Source organism: Micromesistius poutassou (genome assembly GCF_964030765.1).
Source record: "Micromesistius poutassou genome assembly, chromosome: 11".
NCBI lineage: Eukaryota > Metazoa > Chordata > Actinopteri > Gadiformes > Gadidae > Micromesistius > Micromesistius poutassou.
In genome coordinates this window covers 14,521,987-14,545,388 of record NC_140281.1, presented here as the reverse complement: position 1 = coordinate 14,545,388, position 23,402 = coordinate 14,521,987, and the positions used below count along the sequence as shown (strand labels likewise).

The window sequence follows — 23,402 nt, the reverse complement described above, 5'->3', positions numbered from 1 at the left end:
TAGCTAAAATATGTGGAGTTAGGTTTCCTTTAAGTGTAAACACATGCAGCCATTATTTGACAAGGTAATTCAAGCTTTTTTTTAATTCAACTTTCAGTTTTCCCATCACAAATTAAATGCCATCAAGTGCCTAGTCTTGGGAATGCAAACATTAAAACTAATGTTTTAAGAGAACATAAATTAATGTGTTGCAACACAACTCACTTAAAAAAATATATACATCAACTGAAGCCATCATACCAGCGTACTGGTAAACAAACTAAAAACTTATTTAGACAATTGGCTCTTCTGGGATGATTTCAATGAGCTGTTTTTTTCAATGGACTTGATGACTCCGACGGCGACAGTTTGCTTCAGGTCTCTGGCGGCGAAGCGTCCTGTTGGAAGAATATAAAGAGTTAAAAACTAGCACAAATGGCTCAAAACTAATAGGCCGATTTACATTGTAATGTATTCCTACGACAAAGAATTTATTCCTAAGTGGGAACATTGACAAACGATTACAGAGACTGCCTTAAAAGCTAGATTGTCCATTTGCCCCAAGTCCAACATGCCAGTAGGCTTCCTCAGCAAGCGTTGGAGACCTGATTGATTTAACGAGGCAAGCTCAACTAGCAGAGGCACATGCTAGTTGACTCACCCAGCGAGGGGTAGTTGAAGAAGCTCTCCACACAGAGGGGCTTCTTGGGGACCAGTTTGATGGTGGCCGCGTCCCCAGACACCAGGGTCTGGGGCAGGTCCTCCATCTTCTGCCCACTGCGGCGGTCCAGCTTCTCCTTCAGCTCCTGGAAGCGGCAGGTGACATGTGTGGTGTGGCAGTCGAGCACTGGGGAGTAGCCAGCCTTTATCTTGCCCGGGTGGTTCAGCACGATGACCTAGAGAAGGACAGCAGGTTACAACCCCTTTTCAAGACAACAGTAGTGGCATGTAATGTCATCTAAAGCTTGGTGTGTTAGTCTTCGATACATATGAGTTTATTACTCCCAATGTAGCTTGCGCCAAATTACAAAATAAAGCTCATCCCTAGTGCTGTGAGACTGAAAGTCTCATATGGCATGCTCATTCACCCTGAAAGCAAACAATTTAACAAATTGCCTTTCAACCAAAGTACATGCCCTGTGAGAGACGGACCTGAGCGATGAAGCTGTCCACCTCGGTGGGTGGGTCCTGCTGGGCATTCCCCGCCACGTCTCCTCGTCGCAGGTTCTTAACCGCGACGTTCTTGATGTTGAAGCCCACGTTTTGTCCGGGAAGTGCCGTCTGGAGGCCCTGGTGGTGCATCTCGATGGACTTCACCTCAGCCGTGAGCTTAGCCGGGGAGAACAGTAGGGTCATGCCAGGCTTCAGGACCCCCGTCTCCACCTTGCCCACCGGGACTGTGCCGACGCCTGGGGGGGGGGGGGAAACACAGGCCTAGAGTTACTAAGGAAACACTATTTTTAGCCATTGATTGAAAGAGTCATTTGAAAAATAGCTATAAGAAACCCCTGCTGGAGTTTAGTTGCTCCAGTAAGAAAAGGTTAAATATAATTGATAGTCATGTCATGGGATCAAAAATACTGACCTCCGATTTTGTAGACGTCCTGCAGGGGGAGACGAAGCGGCTTGTTGATTGTGCGGACGGGCGGCTGGATGGAGTCCAGTACTTCCAGGAGGGTTCTGCCACTGGAATGGCCCTCCCTGCGCTTCACCTTCCATCCCTGGAACCATGACATCTGGGCCCAGAACGTTAACACCGTCACTCAACATTGATCAGTAATTGTAGAACGTTTCATTACAACAGTACCTTCTGCGTGGGGGTTATCATGTTCTCGCCCGTCCAGCCAGAGATGGGTACGAAAGGCACAGTGGAAGTCTCGTAGCCAATCTTCTTGAGGAAGATTGTGACCCCACGAACCACCTCGTCGTACCGCTTCTGGCAGTACGGTGGCTCAGTCAGGTCCATCTTGTTGACGCACACGATCATCTGCTTCACGCCGAGCGTGTAGGCCAACAGAGCATGCTCACGGGTCTGCCCGCTGCGAGACACGCCTGCCTCAAACTCTCCTTTAGCTGCGGAGACCATGAGGACCGCAACGTCAGCCTGGGAAAGACAAGATACAGTAATGAAACTTTTAAACCTGCACTATGCAGGTTTGCCATTAGCAGACTCTAGCTACTCGAGTAGTAGCTACAGTCCTAGGTATAATATTTTCCCATAGTGGTGGGGATGGGGCAAAAGTGGATCCGAATATAACATCTACACAGAACTCCTTTAAAGGAAAGACACTTTCAAAGAAGTAAATAGCTGCAGTTGAAAGAATAGAGCAGGTCTAAACAAACATGATTTCAAGAGCGCTCGGAGACCTCGTCCCAACCCACCTGCGATGTGCCGGTGATCATGTTCTTGATGAAGTCCCGGTGACCTGGGGCGTCGATGATGGTGATGCTGTACTTCTGGGTGTTGAATTTAAGCAGAGATATGTCGATGGTGATACCCCGTTCGCGTTCGGCCTTCAGCTTGTCCAGCACCCAGGCGTACTTGAAGGAGCTCTTGCCCATCTGGGTGCAACGAGGTTAACGTTTTATAACTGTTGAAACAATTAAAAAATCTGAAGCGCACGATAGGAGACTCACCTGAGCAGCGCTTTTCTCGAACTTCTCGATCTTCCTGGGGTCAATGCCCCCGCATTTGTAGACCAGGTGGCCGGTGGTGGTGGACTTGCCGCTGTCCACATGGCCAATAATGACGACGTTAATGTGGGTCTTCTCTTTAGCCATGTTGAAGGGTTTCTTCGTAGCGTTGCAGTAGACTTGGAACCGCGTACCAATTTTTGAGCTTGGACTGCCTTGCTGGTGATCTTCTGATTTGTTTGTTACGGTTTTTATACGAGAAAGAACCGCAGCTCACAATTAACGCCAATTAGAATCAGGTGCAGTGCTTCTCTCTCTTTTTTTTTTCTCCATACACGCCTACTATTGAAACTGAATCTAATCGATCATTACTAAAGACTATATAGCAACAATTTGTACCATGGAACTATTTAAAATGTAAAGCACAAGTAGGCCTACTACTAATCCGTTTTTTTAGTCACTGTTTATTTATATATATATATATATATTCTGTTCATATTAACTGTTTCTGGGTAAATTCGAGGAAATACTAGGTTCCTTTTAATTAAATATATCAGAGGAAATCTTTCAAGATGTGTTGTGGTAGGCCAACAACAATCAGGTGAATATAGCGACACCATGTAGGTCTACCGTGTATAAAGGAAAGGAAGTTGTGTTTTTAAAACGTTTTAAATTAAGTATCCGAACACAACAAAGTGGGAGGAGTCGGGGTCCCCGGTGTGGAGCGGACCGGTGACGCCAACGACCTAACCCGGAAATATTCCATCCCACGATCCGAACGTACGGTAGGCGGGACTTCGCTCCTTCACCAACCAATCACAATTCGAATGCACAGTGGGCGCTGCCTCTCTCCGCGAACAACCAATCAGCAGCTCGGTTGACAGCGGCGATTGGTACGTTCGGAACTTGGGATCGAGCGAACTACACTAAAGAAGCAAATCGCTTTTTCTTGAGCCATCGAGTAGAGTCCTCTCCTTGTCTGCCAGCATCAAGGTAAGAAAAACACATCATTTTGATCTTCTCGATGTGATAAAAACCGCCACAACTAAACTTTAATTCAGTTGTCATTCATCCGCGTTCATTTAGAAGAGTGTGTATGTGTGTGTGGTTTTTCTAGAGTCTCAATGCGCTATGAACCACAAAACGTGTCCGTCGAAATCAAAGCGTGTAACTACAAGTGTGATCGTTGCTATTGTAGATTTAAGGACTTCATTATGTCTCACTAATCGAACAGTCTGAAGAGTAATTTCTACCTTTCATTGGTGATATATTAGAAATGACTCAAAGGGGGGGTCTGCTATATCTCTGAAAAGACGCATCTTTCTGCGTCTGTGACCCATTTTGCCTTGAACGAGTGATTCTGGATCTAAGCTCTACCGAAAAACGTCCATCCAGCTGAACAAAGTTATTTTTACTGTGCCATGTGCCCGACTGACACTATGACCACTCGCTCGCCGGAAGCCATGATATAGGACAGGATTATATTACTAAGTGGACCATTACGGTCCAGAACAGCTCATCCCAGCGAGCCCTGTCAGGGGTAGGAGAGGAGCTAGTTTAGTCCTGTGCTGGTCCCGTGTGACCTGACCGCCTCTGGAGGAGAGCCTCGAGGCATTTGAGGTCGGTGTCCTGGTGGCTGTTGAATAATTCATGTTCCTAATTTATTTACTACTGATCTATTATGATTATTTAATTTTTTAACCGCTAACTCTAAAACATAATCTACTTGCTGGACCCCCTCTTCTGTGTTCCTTCTCAAGGTTTCGCCCCTCTGGGTTCGGAGAGTATTCTTTCCTTTAAGACCTTTAGACAGCTCAGGGTGTTGTTCTGTCAAATGGGGGCATTTTGAGACAGTGAAGGGCTATATAGTAATACAACTGACACGACCTAATCTACATAAGCTTCTATTCTTTAGGGAACTCAATTGTGTGGGAACAAACCCCTTTCTCAACAGCTTGTCTGTTGTCCAAAAAGAGGAAGGTGTGCGTTGCTCAAAGTGTGACTGGCCTGGTGTTCTCTTTGCTACATATGGTTGACAACGAGGTCATCCATCCGCTCAGTTTGTTGATCAGATTGCATGACGTTAGGGAAATCATTGGGTATCTTGCTGTAGCGGTATTACAACTATATATTGTGCCTGGCTGTCAACTGACCCGGTATGGCTTGTACAGTGGGATGTGGGGGGTTGTTGTTGAGCAGGCACTATGCAGATGAAATGGCATTCACCTCTGCAGTGTCACCCAAATGGCTGGCACAGCACTTATAACTGGCTGTCGGCCATGTTGTCTCTGAGGAACAAAAGGTGGAAATTAAAGAATGGTGAACTTTGACCCCTCCGTCGGCCTTGGCATGCAGATGCTGGCCAAGGTGCAGGACAAGGTCTGATGTCTCTATAACAAAATGCTCTCATGGCTCGGACCACCATGATGTCATACACTTGAGGGTTCAGGGGTGGGGGGGGGATCTGAAACCAGGAAGTATAGCATGTCTCTAGAATACCAGGGTTGGGGTGTGTGGTCTTCAAACGGCTCTGCCCCTTGATGTGTGTGTTAGGGTTATGAGCCATGAGCATTGAAGCGTGATAATAAACCTTTTATACTTATATATTTATATATTTACTTTAGTTGTACCGCTTGATGGTGATGTGTATCATTTAGCTGTAGATGTGTGTGTGTGGCGACAGTGTAGGTGATGGTAAGGTGGGAGGATTACTGCGTTGTCATTGAGATATATATATATATATATATATATAATTAATTATTTTTCTGTGCTGATTGTGTGTATTATGGGTTGGCCTTTTGAGTTGGCAATTATAATAAAAAGAGATGGTTTCACTCTCAGAAACACTCTAGGCATATTGTCTTGGCTCGTCGGTTTTATGGTTCTATGGATGCTTAGAAGGATCAAAGTCTACTGGTTGATGATGAACTCATCACCTGATTGGGTAACATGCCCGTAGCTATGACAAAGGTCTATTCTTACCGCACCTAGATTTTAAAGACAGGACCTGTCTTTGAGCTAGACCTCTAACTACTTGAAGTTTGTGTTATACAACACAAACTATTATACAACTGTGGGTGAATGTATGAGGGAATGGGTTAATATAGGGTGGATGGGTTAATAATATAAAGGGTGAATGTTAGTATACCTGTGAATATAAGGGTACTATAGGGTGATGGAGTGAATATAGGGTAAATGGTTTATGTATAGTGTAGAAGATTGGTTGATATAGGTTATTGACTATAATAGATAAATATATATGTATATATCTCTAGCTATATCTCAGGCATATTGAGTTGACTTTCTTTCAGGTAGACCAAAGCACATAGGCCTGATGTGAACCTTGCCATATATGTGTTATCTATTCTGCTGCATAAAGATCTTCAAGGCCCAATTTACACCAGACATCCCTACTCATTTGGTTGATGCCATCTTATAGTGTTGTTTCTTTGTGCAGAAGTATGTGAAGGCTGCTAATGTTCTGATAACATGTAGCCAATAGCACCAGTTATGTATTTGAGGACCTTGATGAAAGAAATACTGTAACCCTATACCTTTCACAACCGTTAATCTTTTGAGGATGTTAAGAGCCTTAAATAATACAAAGCTCCTTCTCATACAGCACACAGTCTGCAGTCCTACTTGTAGAACATGCACTGTAATAGAACTATACAAGGAGTCTACCTACTTTAAGATTATATTTGGTTTGACCACCAGCAAAAGTTACTGGTAGATTCCAAATAAATAATTTTGGCCTATATTGAGGGGATGGTAACATTTACTAGTTTTGGCTGGTGGACAAAAAAATGTTAAAATGTCACCCTGTTTATCCATCTCACACCCTTTTTTATCGAGTCCCAAAGAGTTGTGGGTTTCTTGGTTCCCACAACCAGTCTGGACTGGTGTTGACTGAATTCCTCTGACGTTTCGGACAAGTGCGTTTGGGAAATAATGAGGTCAGAGAGACCATCGAGGCATATCTGACGAGATCCGTCCTAAGATCGTGTAGTACATACACGAGACGTCCATGGATGGTCTTGTTTATTGTTCCCCTTGCCGAGGGAAGTCTTGCCATAGCTGATTCCTGGCTTTATTTTCCTACAGCGTGTTGCTGCGTGTTTACAGGCATCTCTCGAGGCACGCTGGAACATGGCCGACCCTGCGGCCCGGGTTAGATACCCCAGTTCACACTCGATTAAGAACGCTGTTTGAACTGAATGCTAGAGCGCTGTATCAATGTCTGGCTGTAGTGCTTTAAAACCTAGCCAACCCTATAATTCCATTCTGTGATCTAGCGCTAAAGGGTCAAACATGCGTCCGTAAAACTGCAGTGCATGATAATCTACAGTTGCCCATGAACCGAGGAAGGATTTCTGCCTGGCAACCACAGTTTGTTATACATATGATCCAATGTATATTGCCTCAAACAACAACATGACTAAATTCAGCAGTTTCCTAAACTATATTGCAACCCAAATGCTGAAGACACACTGGGAATATAGCAGTTGGATTGCAGAGGAGCACATGTTTCAATCCATGTGCAAAACAGCGAACCGCAATCAAGGCTGTAGGATCCTCATCCAGTTTCACAGTAGAGGCGTATTTGCATATCCGCCTGCAGATAGATATCCAGCGGGAAGCCTATAGCTGGGATATATGGCTCATGAAGGAATAATTACCATAGTTATAAATATCCACTCTGTCACAGATACAAACACATACACACAAACTCACACTCGCACACTGAGTGAGCCCAGATCTATGGACGTCTGTTAAATAAACTGCAGGGATGGAAGTAACACACAGGTACCTGGCCAGGTACGCACCCGCTCAGGCCACGCCCACTGCAGGTGTTCTGCTCTCTGTGTATAGTCCCTGGTTGGACTTAAGGTCCATAACATTGACCATTGATTTAGTAGGAGGCTTAGAATTACTTTTTAGATAAACCTCATCAAGGAGCAGGTAGGGGTTAGGCAGTACAGAGACGGGTCAGTAAGGAGCAGGAAGGAGTTAGACATTACAGTGCCCGGTCATCAAGGAGCAGGTAGGGGTTAGACAGTACAGAGCCCGGTCATTAAGGAGCCGGTAGGGATTAAACAGAACAGAGCCCGGTCATTAAGGAGCAGGTGGGGGTTAGATAGTAGAGACATGTTATTAAGGAGCAGGTAGGAGTCAGAGGGCACCTTGCTTCATAAGATGCCTACAGGCAGACTGGGGACAATGTGGTTCAAACCCAGAACTGTTCATCTGTGAGCAAACATTTCCTCCCCCTCCCCCTCACTCCCACAACCCAGGTGGTGTTTGTCTACTATTATTGGATGTGTTTCCAAGTGTCGTACCCGCCCTTCTCCAGTGGCTGCCCACGTGCCAGTGAGCAGTCGAGGGAAGGCATGTGACCGCAGATGGAGTCCCAGTGGGATGCGTGTGGGGTTTTCATGAGCTAGCTAGGCTGGTAGCATGGTGCTAGCATGCTGCCCTCGCAACCATCCTGCGCCCCACTGCCCCACCCGGGCTCTGATGTTCTCGTCCCCTTTGAACACCGTTATTACCGCAAGGAAATGTATCATTTTTAACATGTGTATCATCTGGTAGTACATCTGTCATAATAATATTATTTTTTTTATCTGTCGAAGACATCTGTTGTAGACGAGCCGATGGGCTGATCTTATCAGACACTAGCAAGTGAGACGGTGGGGGGGAGAGAGGGTGAGGGTCAGTGTTGAATCTTTCAAATTGAAAACAGGAGTTTAAGTTAGTATTAATTATTAAATATCCCATAATACAATATCCACAATATACAAACCTGGTATTTTACCAGTGAAATCATCACTCTACTGTTGACGTTCCAGTGGAACATTGTGTTGTTCTTGGCACGTACTATTCAACTGGCAAAACTGAAGAATCAAAATGTAGGCTGTGTTTCAAACAGCCCCTGGCATAGTAGCATTGTATAAAAGCAGTACCATAGGAGAGGGAGGGCTATACCATGGAGGATAAAAGCTTGGCCTGGAGGCATTGTGCACAGAGGACTGAAGTAGCACAGACTCTATAGGGGATACTCTCTGGCTCATCCCACCTCAGTGCGATAGGCCTCCTCGTTAACACAGGAGGGGGTCTAGCTTGGAACGCGCTTGTTCAGGCCTCTCTCCCCGTCTCAGTGGGAGTGAAATATGAGTTACCATGGTAGCACTAAATTATTAACGACATTGACCTATTGGCTCTATTATTTAAATTAATAGTAAATATGTTTTTATTTTACCCTTTTCAGATTAGGTTGGGCTTACTTTATGTATGTATGTACATTTCATGGTTTTGTGTGCACGTCTACACATGCACATTTACACGCGTGATGTTTTCCCCACTGCGTAGAGAGAGTCAATCCTCCAGTTGTCACGGTAACCAATGTGGTAATTGATAGGTCTATCCATTCATTTCAAGACACCCTAGAGTTGCTGCTAAATTGTCCTACCCTGCTCATATCTGAACATTTTGCGTCTACAATGCATCTCAAAAATCGGTAGTGATAATAATGCTTTAATGTCTTCTGCTTGAGTCATCTCTGTTTAATGAGGGAGTGGTGGAGAGTAGAGACATTCATTATTCAGTTCACTCTGAGATATGGAAGATGCAAGATTTGTGTGTGTTGATGATAACTAGTAGATTGCTATTGGCAACAAATCATTAGGCAATCTATTTATAAAGGACCATTTAGGAGACCCTCTTTAAAATATATCATCAGCCGTGTATCATTAAGAATGTATGTTATGTTTTTATTTCGAGCAACTGCGTTTGCAAATCAGGTGAACTCAAATTGGGCCCTGACCAAGAGGCTGGGTATCTCTGAGGGGGTCCCTGGGGCCCACCATGGGTACAGCGCCCGCCATGTTTAGGGTGAATGCCTGTGCTGCACAAGGCCATGTATTGATGTATTGATCATCCCAGTGGCCTGCCCTGCTGTCGAAATGGCGACCAGTGAATGCCTCTACAGGAGGGCCTACAAAACCGACCTATAGGAGGAGAGCTGGGATTTACAGTTTCATACCTGGAGAAGCCAGAACTCAGTTTTTATGCAACCATTTATTTACTATACCATACCCTATATATATTTAATAAATGGTATGGTTGCATTGGTACCTCCCAAATTAATCCACTTGTTTCCCCAAATAAGACTAAACTGCCTCGTTAGCTTACATGCTGATCTAACTCCTGCTACTGGTAGCTTTGATTGAACACTTTGTTTTTAGTTCTTGCTTGAATAGGTCACTTTTTAAAAATGACATAGCACACAGTTGCATTGCTCAATGACTCACTCACTCACTCACTCTAGGGTCTTCTGCACTATTGCCGCTTTTCCACCGACAGTACTAGCTCGACTCGACTCGGTTTGGTTGCAGGCACGTCGTGTTTCCATCTAAAAAAGTACCTCTTCAATGTGGGCGGGTCGTCATTAGGTTTTAATCACGGGAGATGCGATTCCCGGGAAATCTGAATCTGATCAAGACTATTTCCTGATTCCCGGGAAAGGTGATGATGGGAAATAAAATAAAAAGCGCAATGACTGCGCGTCTATTGTTGTCATACGGTAACGTTGATGGAGGCGAAACTCGAGCCCTGGGAAAGGAACGACACTAGAACGAAACAGCGAAACGCTGATCCTCGGGAGCGGGTCCGTGGACTCCAGCCACGCCGGACACACACAACCACACCGGACACACACAACCACGCACAGCCTAACTCTAGCCCCGGGAAAGGAGCGACACACACGGGGAAACGCTGATCAGTGTCCCCCTCGGGAGCGGGTCTGTGGACTTCAACCACGCCGGACACAACTTAACTTTGAGTGTTTATTCCCGTTTACAGCCGCTGGCCAATCAGTTGCCAGCAGCCTGTTTACGTCACACAAAAGTACCTACTCTGCTCGCTTGGAACCTCGACGGAGGTAGTACTAAAAAAAGTACCCAGTACTAGGTACCGGGTACTTTTTTTACCAATGGAAACGCAAAAAAAGGCAGGTCGAGTCGAGCTGGTACTGTCGGTGGAAAAGGTGTGTGTGTGTGTGTGTGTGTGTGTGTGTGTGTGTGTGTGTGTGTGTGTGTGTGTGTGTGTGTGTGTGTGTGTGTGTGTGTGTGTGTGTGTGTGTGTGTGTGTGTGTGTGTGTGTGTGTGTGTGTGTGTGTTCAGTAATTCATAGTAATCTCATTCTGGCCTCCCCTCACTCTCTCACTCACCGACTGTCCTCGTTCGGCCTCTGTACCTCTCTCCCCTATAATTGCTAACGGCAGTGCTTATAACGGTAACTAACCCTTATGCTGTAGGAGCTGTTCTTATGCTTGTTAAGACACGACCAAAACCCATCTCTAACAGCCTGCTCCAGTCTCTGCATCCAGGCCCAAAATCATCTCGCTCCAAAAGCCTGCTCTAATCTCTACATCCAGGCCCACACCCAGATCTCTCCAGAAGGTTATATTCTAGACCCTGTGATCTCATCACTGGGCGATCACAGTCTTCATATCATCAGCAGGCGAGGTTCATAACACCACCACCACCACTTCCACTTTGACTGTCACTGCAAGGTGCGTCTACATGCAGATGTGGGCCTGGTCTGTGTGTTTTCCCTCTATTCCGGAAACCAGTTAGTGGCCAGCGGTCTCTGTGATGATTTCAACACCACCGCCGTGTGTTTGCTTCTCTCGCCTGGGTGGTCACTGACCAGCATGTACTGTTTTCTCTTTTTGTTTTATTGCGTCGCACCATAGCAAAGAGTTGCCCATGTGTCTCTGAAAACATTTTTTTTTTTTTTTTTTGCTCTTCTTTATCGAAGATGCAGGGCTGCGTTTCTAACAGCTCGTGTTGAAACCAGGATGCCCAGAAACCAGAAGCGCACGTTGAATCACAGGAAGTGTTGCACAATAGGAAGTGCCGATTTTTTTTTTTTTTCTGGTTCACGTGCATGTGTGTTTGTTCCACATTCACCTCCAGCCTGCAGTGTGACTCTGACTCAGACAAGAGAAGGTGAATGCCGTGATGTGGTTGTTTCGGTTGTCAGACTAGCAAGTGATTCACCAGAGATGCTGATTAGCATAGCGTAAGCGGAAAGAGTAATGAACGTGTAAAGTGTGAGTCCTGCTCTACCTTATGATACACATCACCAGTAAAAGGTAAGAGGTACTGTAGCATGCACAGCCAACACTAACAGGATGTGTGATGATGTGATGGGCCTAAAGCACAGGACGTCACACTTTTGAACCTCTTGTACACATTACACACAGTACACATTTTTTGTTATGTTTTACTTGCCAATAGCAAAACATACTTGCCCAAATATAGGAGGATAGAGGAGGAGGATTCTATTTTGCATATTTAATATATTTTATTTGTATAAAAAAAAAAAAAAAAAATCACTTGCACAAACGGGCAACTACATCTCACATTTAAGTTGCCCGATCACAGAGTTCACCTGCCCCGGGCAAGTGGGCAACTGTTAATGTCGAGGCCTGCATTAGTGTTGTAATGGTGCCACTAGTGAACTGCGTTGTGTAGGGGTGTAACGATATGCGTATTTGAACCAAAATATTTTGGTATAGGTCTAACGGTTCAATGCACGTTTCATTTCGGTACATACCGGGGGAAAAAAAAAAAATATATATATTTTTTATTTTTTTATTTTTTTTTATCACACACTCTGTGAGTGTCTTGTCTTATCCTGATGTTTTGTGTTGAGGACCACAATGGAAATAAGTCCTGGACTTTATTGTGTTTTTATCCTCAATTGTATTTGATGTATTTTCATTTGTGTAAGGCATTTGTTTGATACAATTTAATAAATCAAATCAAAATCAAATTGTTTGATAAAAATAAAATAACAAAAACTGCTGTACCGAAAAACATACCGAACCGTGACTTAAAAACCGAATTACGTACCGAATTGTGACTTTAGTGTATCGTTACACCCCTAGCATCGTGCGTTAGCTATGTTGCTAGGTGTTTGTGTGGTTGTTGAGCTGTTGCATATTACTGCTACATTTTTTATGAACTGCTTTTTGTTTGTAATATAGCTGTGCATATGTTACAGTGTTTTTGTGTATTGGTTATACAGGTGTTTTATGTCTGTGTGTACGTGTGTTCCAGAGGCTGACCTCTGCTGGAGTTCTGTGACCAGAGGCCCCCTGCCAGGCCTGGCCACCCCACTCCACCACCACCACCCACTGCTGGTAAGACCTGCTACTCCCTACCTACACCCTACCCTACACCTCCCTGCTACATAACCCCCGCTGGTAAGACCTGCTACTCCCTACCTACACCCTACCCTACACCTCCCTGCTACATAACCCCCGCTGGTAAGACCTGCTACTCCCTACCTACACCCTACCCTACACCTCCCTGCTACATAACCCCCGCTGGTAAGACCTGCTACACCCTATAGCCTACCCTACACCTCCCTGCTACATAACCCCCGCTGGTAAGACCTGCTACACCCAACCTACACCCTACCCTACGTCTTCCTGCTACATAACCCCCGCTGGTAAGACCTGCTACACCCTATAGCCTACCCTACACCTCCCTGCTACATAACCCCCGCTGATAAGACCTGCTGCACCCTGCCTAAACAGTGGGAAACGAGGGAAAAAACACTGTGCTACACCACCCTGCACCTTACAACTCGACCCTCTGCTACACCCTATTTGCTTCACCCTTAGCCCTGTAGCATCCCTAGCATGCAGAGCTACACAGCTAGGTTAAAGGTGGGAGGATGGGCTCGTGGTTAAGGGTTTGACTCCCAGGCCCCGGGTTCTGGGTTGGGTCGGAACCCATCATGTTCTCTACTAAAGCACAGGAGGTTGAATTTCATACTACCTCTGGTTAATGCCTTGCATGGTTAATTCTGGTGTGAATGAGAAGGATTGGACCATGTGGATTACCTTCTCGTGTGTGTGTGTGTGTGTGTGTGTGTGTGTGTGTGTGTGTGTGTGTGTGTGTGTGTGTGTGTGTGTGTGTGTGTGTGTGTGTGTGTGTGTGTGTGTGTGTGTGTGTGTGTGTGTGTGTGTGACATGAAGTGAACTTCATTTGTGCGCATTAATAATGAAGATGCTATCACTCTCTGTCCAAGTGTCTCAGGTGAGTTCAGTGTCTCGGCCTGACCGCTACCTGACATTAGGATGACCCCTTATGAAGCCCAGCCAGGGCTCTAATTGCTCTCTTCTGAATATTTCAAAGATGTACGTCAAACTGTGTGTTTAAGAGTGGATGGAGGGCGTGGCTTGTGTAGCTTAACTCCCCCTAGTTGGCCATGAGGTTTCCTCTCATGCCTCTCGTACTGTCACTCCACCACCACCACCCACACGGCGACCCGGCCACCAGTCTGTTCCCACGAGCGCATCCCTGTTTGTATTCTCCTCCTAGTCTCCTTGGATATGGTTACCATGGCAGCACCACAGCCATGCGTCCCATTGGTTCATCCGTGCGTGTGAACACTGACGCCTAATCCCATCGCTTGCTTCACTTATCCAGATCATGGGGTCTGTGCACGCGCCACGCACCGCTCACACACTAATGCCGTGTTGGCGTGGTGCCCTAGAAACACTGAAAGCCAGCAGATTAGGCCAGACCGCTAACTATTTTAGTGCAGCTTCCAGTGGCCCCCCCCCCCGGGGCAAAACCTGCGCCCCCAGAGAACAGCTGGGGTAGAAGCGATGCCCGGAGTGCCACGGGTTAACCAGGCTGTTTTTAATCTGGTAAATACAGGGAGAGGATTTAACAAACCAGGGTGGTGTAGCACAATCATAATGGGTTGTAAGGCCACATTTCACCCCGCTACACTTTGTGGGCAAACCTAAGCCAATACCGCCATCTGCTGGTAGAAACTGGTGGTGGTATTTTTACTCTTGGTTTACTTTCCTCTCATTTTGCATCACGTGGTGACTGTTTATCCTTACTGTTTAGGTTTCTAAATTCAAACTTTAACATTCAACCTACCAGCCGGTCCAACTGCCCATTAACCTTCCTGGGCCGGTAGTATAAAAATCTGTAGAAATGAACCAGACAAGCGGGCAGCAGGCAGATGGACCATGTGTTTGAGACTGACAATAGTAAATAATTCAGGCCGTAATGTATATGGCACTCCTTTGCCCCTAGCATCTGGGAGCTGACACACAGCCATGGATCATTCTGGTTGGGGTGGGGCAGGGGGGGGTGTGTGTTATGTCTGCTAAAAGCTCCCTGGCGTCTCCATGGTGATGTAATTTTGATGACCTCAGATATCCAGCGGGCTCTACACACACAGACAGACTGTAGATTTGATACAGGACAGACTGTAGCTGTGATGGAGGATAGACTGTAGCTGTGATATAGGATAGACTGTAGCTGTGATGGAGGATAGACTGTAGCTGTGATATAGAGCAGACAGTAGCTGTGATGGAGGACAGACTAGTTGTGATACAGGACAGACCTTCTGTGATAGAGGACAGACTGGAGCTGTGATAAAGGATAGACCTACTGTGATAAAGGACATACCTAGTGTGATAAAGAACAGACCAGGTCGTTTTGTTCAGTGCAGCAGGTTTAGGGTAGAAGCTGGTAGTGGTGGATTCTGAGAACCAGACTAGCTGTATGAGGAGTGGTGGGCTCACCCAAAACCACCATGGGAATATAACTTGAGTAACTGAGTAATGTGGGAAGATCACACACACAGTCAATCAGTCAGTCAGTCAGTCTACAGTAACACCACCCTTCTCTTTTCATGAGGCAGCTTCATTCTATTCTTTGGTGTCTTGTTTTATTTTATTTTTTTTCTTTTTCAAACTCGTGGGTCACTCAGACCCAGCCAGGTGGCCACATGTGGCCCGCGGGCCATAGTTTGCCCACCTCTGGTCTAGAATGTACCTCATACAGAGTGTTTTGTCTATTGAACATTCCGTTTAGAATTTCATGTTCAAATTTCGGCCTCTAGATTGCTTGCTTTGAAACGTTCCATATTGAACGTTCTGTCTAGAATGCTCCATGTAGAATGTACTGTCTCTAGAATGTTCTGTGCAGAATGTTTGTTTGGTCTACAATGTTCTTTGTATAATGTTCCATCTCTAGCATGTTCTGTGTAGGATTGTCCATCTCTAGAATGTTCTGTGTAGACTGTTCAGTCTCTAGAACAGGGATGGGCAACTGTCATGATTAAGAGGGCCAGATGCCCGCGCACTTCAACTAATGCTAATTTGTCTGTGGGGCGTAGTCATGGTCTGGGGTCCCCCCCCCTCCCCCCCAGAAAATTTAGAATTTGGTAGATATGATTTCCTGTATTCTGGTGCCTTTTGGGGATGGCCACTACCTAAAAATTCATTAAGATTCATAGCCTGTGTATGTTAATTGAACCAACATACATATTCATATTTTCCATGCTGAAATGCTTTTTTAACATGTCTATAATCTTGTTGAATGACAAATACAAGTTTGTTTTAAAAAAACAACAACAGCCACATGAGTAATTTCTTGAGTTTTCTGTGAAGAAAAAAAAAAAAAAGGTGCTCCCGTCCCTTTTTTTTATTATTACATTTTAAATTATCTGCGGGCCTCACTGAGTGAGGATGCGGATGTGCATGTGGCCCGTGGGCCGCCAGTTGCCCATCCCTGCTCTAGAATGTCCTTCTGCACAGCCACAGTTTTGTCATTGTTGTCAGAATAAATATTTTATTTAAGTTGACCTGGAATCCAGTTCAACTTAATCCAACATTCATCCTAATGAATCCTACTTAAAGGATAATTCCGGTATTTAGCACAGCCCCCTTTTGGGGTTGTCTAGGATGAAATAGAGTGGTTGACACCGAAATTTTGACTATTGGTCCTGTCTCGGTTATTTGGCTCATTTCGAATCGCCCCTGCCTGCCACTAACCACTCGGTGATTTGCACATTTCTGAAAACTAACGTTTACGGTTGTTTTAAGGACAGGTTTGTGAATGCCCGTAGCCAGCTATTCTGAAGCAGGAAGGGGCGATTCGAAATAAGCTAAATACCCCAGACAGGACCAATATCAAAATTTCGTTGTCAACCACTCTATTTCATCCTAGACAACCAAGAAAGGGGGCTCAATGTTCAAAATACTGCAATTGTCCTTTAAAGACATAGCCACTGTGTTTGTGGCTTGGACCCATTAAAGTCATGTTATAATATGGTTACTATGGCTGTTCTATAGGGTGGTATTTGATGCATGTCTGGTGTCGTATGTCAGTCCTATGGTGGCAGGCTGAGAACATCATATCAAAACTACGCCTGGGTCCTCATCCTGTCAAAGATCAACGAATTGAAACATGATTTCCTAATTAATAATTTAATCTTTTTTTTTTTTATACGGCTATCTTGTGTGTCTTTAATGGACAAACATTGATTATGTTGTAATGGATGTAATCTAGTCTAAACCCTAGATTGAATCGGTCGATACAGATGCTTTGGCTCTATGAACGGGCCGGGGCAGACAGGAAATGACACTGTCTCTAATGAGCAATAAATGGCGAGATAATTTCCTTCTGGGTGGTGTGACATGGGCTGGGTCCAAGGTTGAGGGCAGAGCCAATTATATTTACAGATCCATGTTTCTTCTCTGCTGATTGGTATGTTTCTGTTTAGTGTTCTCAACCAATAAGATGATGACTCCAAGGTCTGTAGTCAACCTGACCTATAGCGAAAAGACCACTAACCCCTATTACATGTATGACATGTATTCTTAATGACATGTTTCTGAATCCTAGTGTCTGCTGAGTATTAAAATAGTAAACGTTGTGATATGGACGTACAGTATATACCTGGTCACACCACACAGGTGAAGTAGCTACATCCCTACGCTGTTAATTTCACTGTTGTGGAACACAACACGTCTTTAAAATAAGGCCTTGCAGGGGCCTTAGGGGGGAGAAGTCAAGACGATAACTACGTCTCTGCTCTTCAATGACACAAAAATCCAAGATCGATACCAGTTATACATCACTGAACCACTCAGGGGCTGCGATACGATTGTTGTCGACCTCTTGAAACCCAATCTAGTTGTCTGTGGTCATCGTGTCGATATGAACATGCACTATGATATCCCTGCTGTATTTCCTAGCGCTACAGTATCACTTGTAATGTGATCCATACCACGGTGACCCCTTAGAATTAAGGTGTGCCATTGTGTCTCCCGCCGCTCCCTCCCCCTGCATTACCGCGTTCGACCACCAGAGGACGCTGCTAGCCTTTCGAATAAACGCCGGGTTGCGCCGTTACTCCGAAAACACGCATTGCTCCACATCTCCGTGGTGGGCACGGGCCCCACCCTAAACCAGCAGCAGAGTTCAGGCTGTGAAACGGCCCGGAAAAAAACAACTATGCCCCGTTGCATCGGTTGTGTACTCCCTAAAATACACTGAAATAACCACAGGGGAAACCTTGAGTTTTACTGCACTGTGGGGTCTGCAGACCAAGTGAACCTGGACAGGGTTGGTGTGGAGGTTGATGTGGGTCCTTATTCTGTCACAAGGTCATTCGTGTCACACACCTTCTGGATTAAACTGGTGCAGTTTAACATGATGGAGTATAGTAGTAGTGAGGTGTGATTGTCTCTGCTGAAGGTGTGTTGTGTATGTTGTTCTGTATGTTAAGCAACTGTCTGTGTTTCTGATCCCGCTAAGTGACCAGAGGGACGAGTGTGTGTGTGTGTGTGTGTGTGTGTGTGTGTGTGTGTGTGTGTGTGTGTGTGTGTGTGTGTGTGTGTGTGTGTGTGTGTGTGTGTGTGTGTGTGTGTGTGTGTGTGTGTGTGTGTGTGTGTGTGTGGACCATGGCAAGATCAGTTCAGAAGTGTAGGGGCCAAACGTGAAATGTTCTTCCATTTTTGTCTGCCTCCCTCTTTAAAGAACCGAGGGCCCCAAATAAGCACTATTACATTGTCTGTGAGTTTGAATGTTATTTGAAGTTGTTTTACTGTATTGAATTCAATTCAAAGGAACCACTGAGATTTCAAGGAAGATCTCTCCAGCTTGTCACTCTCAAAGCAAGGCTAAGTCAACGTGTAACATGTTGTCCCCTGAGCGTGGATTTGTATGTATCAAGCCTGACCACGGTGGATTTACATTTGATTCAATACATCCGAGGAAATTAAACACACCGAGAAATACCTTTGCGAACGTTAAAGATTTGTGTTGAAAAGTAAGCGCGACCGCAAGAGTTGGTAAATGGCGGCCTGCTGAATCGATCCCGCTCTCCCTTCATCTTCATGCCCCATAGGGACAGCAGCGGAGATATGTTGATTTGTAATTTACAGCCGTGGGAGCAGGGAGGGAAAGGTCGGGGGCCCACCTTTCCCTCCCTGCTCCCACGCCTGCAAATGTGGTCCACAATACAGCGAAAGGGAAGTAAAACGAACAGAAGATTAAAAGCTAAAACATAACAGTATAATCCACAGAGGAAGCAGCTTAGACCAAATGCTAATTAAGAGCTAAACATTTTGTCTTATAAAATGCTAATTAAAAGCTAAATGAGGAAGGATAAGGTTTTTTAACTGGCGCTTAGAGCTTTACCGAGCTTGATTCTCTGATTTCTGGGGGTAACCTATTCCATAGTTGTGGGGCATATTTAATAATTGCTGCATCAGCACCAGCCTTATTTGGGGTTTTAATGGTAACCAGGTTGTCAGCGAGTCAGGTAGGCTTGTCCCTGCCTGTTTTGGTCTTTAAACGTGGCTAGAAAGACATTAAGTTAAGACGGGACTGATATGGTCTCTCCTCCTGGTTTTTGTCAGAAACCCAGCGACTTCTTCTGGAAGCCAGTAAAGAGCACATCGCGGTAGTCAAGTCACAGTTTCTGATGAAAGAAGGCTTTCTTGACCTGCTAATGTGGGACTTAAGACTGAGATCAGAGTAATTCAGAGTCTTGTAACCTCTGACCAAATCAAAGGAGTTATATTCACAGGGCTGTTTAAACGCATATCCTTTTTGTTTTTGGGGCCAAGTCTGAGGTTTTCCATTCTGACCTCATTTAGCTTAAAAAAGTAATTGTTCATCCATTTATTGACAACTGATAGACCGATAGTGGGGGAAGCAAATGGCATTAGTATCATTTGGTTCAACAGAGATGTAAAATTTGCTATCATCGCATAGCTATGAAAGTTCAGTGGTCTGATAATATCGCCATGTGGTAGCATATATAATCTTGGGTTTTAGGAGAGGAGGGTAGGAGTTATTAATGATGGTGACTCCAGTGTTTCCCCAGCATGCAACCGGCAGTGGTGCAGCCTTTTAGTATTTCCATATGTTATTTGTTTTCTTTTAAGAACATATATATCATAGGTGCCCCCCTACTGCACCCCCCCTCAAGAGGAAGACAAGTGTCTTAAAAATAGAAAGTAGCCTACGTATTTCTTTGTGTAGAACAGAAACTGTAAACAGTATGAGGAGATGCAGACGATGGGATGGCTACAAGTGTCTGACTGAAAACTGGATTTGCATTAATGCCAAAAACATTTGGCTCGCGCACACACAGTGCTCTCGCAGTGCTCTCGCATTTCTTCTGTTGTTTTCTTATACCGCGTTGTATGAGACCGTATCTGTTGGACTGCCCCGGGGCCCGACTGGAATCAGTGACCACACCAGAACCCCTCTGCACCTGTGCACATCAGCCCTGTGCACATCAGCACTGTGCCATTCACACACACCTCAGCACCGCTGCTGGAACAAATTTGAATATTTGTGACTCTGCACTGGGGGAGCGGGGTGTGGCTAACTGCAGAATCCAACTCGCCCCACAAACATAAACAAACAAAACAGCTCTAGGATTCCCCCAACCAACCTCTCCTCTTATCCAGCTGACTGCAGTTGTTTATTATAGAGTAGGGTGCATGTGTTAATGGTATAGTAGGGTGCATGTGTTAATGGGATAGTGGGGTGCAGGTTGTTATTGGTGTAGTAGGGTGTAGGTTGTTATTTGTTTAGTAGGGTGCAGGCTGTTATTGGTAGAGTAGGGTGCAGGCTGTTATTGGTGTAGTAGGGTGCAGGTTGTCATTGGTGTAGTAGGGTGCAGGTTGTTATTGGTGTAGTAGGGTGCAGGTTGTTATTGGTGTAGTAGGGTGCAGGTTGTTATTGGTAGACTATGGTGCAGGTTGTTATTGGTGTAGTAGGGTGCAGGTTGTTATTGGTGTAGTAGGGTGCAGGTTGTTAATGGTGTAGTAGGGTGCAGGTTGTTATTGGTGTAGTAGGGTGCAGGTTTTAATGTTAGAATTGGGTGCAGAAGGGCGGGGTTAGGGTACAGAGGGGCGGGGTCAGGGGTGTGTAGGGCTGCTCTGTTTTCGGGTCGTCTGATTGGTCGACGGTTGGCGGCAGGGTCTGTGTGGGTTGGGGTTGAGCTAATGTGATGTGGCGTGTCACCGAGGGAATGTAGGTCAAGTTTAGTACAGCGCTCCCGTCCCTGCTGCAGTCTGACCCCACCCCTCCCAGACACATGGCAGGCACAAATCCAGCAGCCCCCAAACCCAACCCTTTTTACCCCCTCTAAATACCCTCAAACTCTGACGATAGAAGATATACACATAATAAACCCCATAATAAAATATGATACTACAATAGAATACTATGGGGGTGAAGACGCATCACCATGCACACACAGACGCAGGGGCACAGACGCAGACATGCTCTCCTACTGTACACGCCCCAGGCAGACCGTCTCTCCAGGACACCGCCCACTTGACTGAGCTCATCATGTGGACGGAGAAGGGAGGAGGGAGGAGGGAGGGGGGAGAGATGAAGAGGGTAGAATGGAGAGATGGATGCAGAAGGGGAGGGAGGGCGGTGGATGAGAGAGAGAGAGAGAGAGAGGGGTTGTTTTCGTGTTCTACTACGGGATCCGTGCACGTGTTTTCCACTTTGGTCTGGAGGAAAACCGCATGTCAGCACTCTCTTTGCATTAGCTTAGTGATGGTCTAGCTGCTGTCCCAGAAACCCGGCAAAGTCCCTTCCGTGCACGCCCATAGCCACTGTGCACGCCCCTAGTCATCATGCACGGCCCTAGACACTGTGCACGCCCCTAGTCATCATGCACGCCCCTAGACGCTGTGCATGCCTCTAGCCCTCGTGCACACCCCTAGCCGCTGTGTGTTGCGTGCCGAGCGGCTGCAGCACTGCAAGGCGTGTCTATGATGCGTCTGTAGTGCTGCTGCTGCTGCTGCTGCTGCTGCTGCTGCTCCCATGTTAGTCTCTACTTACTCTCCATTTATAGATTCTTATTTTCACTGTCTTTATTCAATGTTTTCACTTTATTTCATTAATTTATTTTGTCTTAATGTTGTTTTATTTATTGATTTTTGTCATTTTTATTCAGTCTTTATTCAATTTATTTTATCAAATGTTCATTTATTTTAGTATTTTATTTTACAGATCATGATCTTTTTATTTATTTACTTGAAATGATATAGCAGTGGCTGTAAATATATTTATATATCGAGAGCATTTGAGGCTAAAGAGAAGCTTAATATGTGACGGTATGCTTCTGTTACCATAACAAGATGAACACCCGTTAGATCAGTGTCTGTCTCCGTAGTGGAATTAAAAAATCTCTCCCAGCCCCCAGCATGCACTGCTTCCCTAATCCGCTGTGTTCAGCGCATTACCTCACCGGCATAAATATATTCATCACTACTACTACTATGGCTACTACTGCTACAACTACTACTACTACTACTGTACTCTCCGCTCTCTGATTGGCTCCACTCAGCTCTCAATGGAGCCAACAATTTTTTGGACTCCATGGATACAGCACATGATTCGCTAGACTGGCTCAGCCAATGGGAGAGCAGAGCGGGTATCTGGTTGTCGAGGGTAACTCTGGAAGCTGTCCTGACTGGCGCACGCTATGTCTTTGAGAAAAACAAAAACACACACTCGACCCCTCCTCTCTCCCGCTCTTCTCTTCCCCTCCCCTCCCCTCTCCCCCTCCTCCCCCCTCTGTACCTTGCATACCAATACAGAACCAGTTCAGTCTCTACAGTAGTAAACATCCGCTTGCTGGTTTGGTAATAAAAATAGTGATCTTCATTTTTTTTTTATAGATTGCAGTTTTCCAGTAATTCAGTAATTCAACAGCGCTAAAAATATTTAAAACCATACAAATGAATGAATTTAAGGTTCATCCTTAGGAAGGAGTAATTGTGTGAGTTATATTGTATGTTTAGTTGTGTTATCCTGTATTTAGGATTGTTGCTGTTTTAGGAGTGTGTTGAGTAGTGTGTTTTTTGGAGTGTTCTTCTTTTAAGAGTGTTTGGCATTGTTGTGTGTTCAGGAGTGTTGTTCTTTTAGGAGTGTGTTTGGCGGTGTTGTGTGTGTTCAGGAGTGTTGTTATTTTAGGAGTGTGTTTGGCGGTGTTGTGTGTGTTCAGGTGTGTTCTTCTTTTAGGAGTGTGTTTGGTGGTGTAGTGTGTGTTCAGGAGTGTTCTTCTTCTAGGAGTGTGTATGGCGGTGTAGTGTGTTCTGGAGTGTATCTGCAGCAGAGTGTGTGTATACCGGCTCTAACGGCTCCTTCTCCTGCATCCCGTCTCTCTCTTCTTTAATGTCATGTATAATGCAGGGGTGCTTGGGCGGCAGTACGTTGGGGGGGGGGGGGGGGGGTCTGTGTGCTCTGGGGTTGAACCCTGAGACATCCTGAAGGTGACCTCGTTCCCCTGCAGAGTGGGGGGGGTGCACTCTGCCCCCCACCCTTTCCCCCCCACACCCTCTCCCCCCCATCGCGGGCGCTGCAGGGTCCGGGGCGGTGCCACCCTCGTAGGGCAGGGCGGGGGTTGGTATGGAGGCC

At 45.5% G+C, this 23,402-nt stretch overlaps 2 protein-coding genes across 2 annotated transcripts in view; one reads left to right on the top strand and one right to left on the bottom strand.

The window, feature by feature from the left end:
* Nucleotides 1-267: 267 nt before the first annotated feature.
* Nucleotides 268-2,760, bottom strand: eef1a1l3 (eukaryotic translation elongation factor 1 alpha 1, like 3; the record flags this gene model as incomplete). The annotated part of the gene is made up of 7 exons (XM_084474979.1): nucleotides 268-377; nucleotides 641-875; nucleotides 1,132-1,388; nucleotides 1,565-1,715; nucleotides 1,787-2,083; nucleotides 2,362-2,541; nucleotides 2,617-2,760. The coding sequence occupies 7 exons, from the start codon at nucleotides 2,758-2,760 to the stop codon at nucleotides 268-270; spliced, it is 1,374 nt and encodes a 457-aa protein (XP_084331105.1).
* Nucleotides 2,761-3,546: 786 nt separating this feature from the next.
* The window catches only part of fam49bb (family with sequence similarity 49 member Bb), a gene marked incomplete at its 3' end in the record, with an annotated part of 33,399 nt that continues 13,543 nt past the window's right edge, over nucleotides 3,547-23,402 (top strand). The window contains exons 1-2 of the mRNA XM_084474951.1: nucleotides 3,547-3,606; nucleotides 12,741-12,823. The remainder of the gene's footprint in view (nucleotides 3,607-12,740; nucleotides 12,824-23,402) is intronic.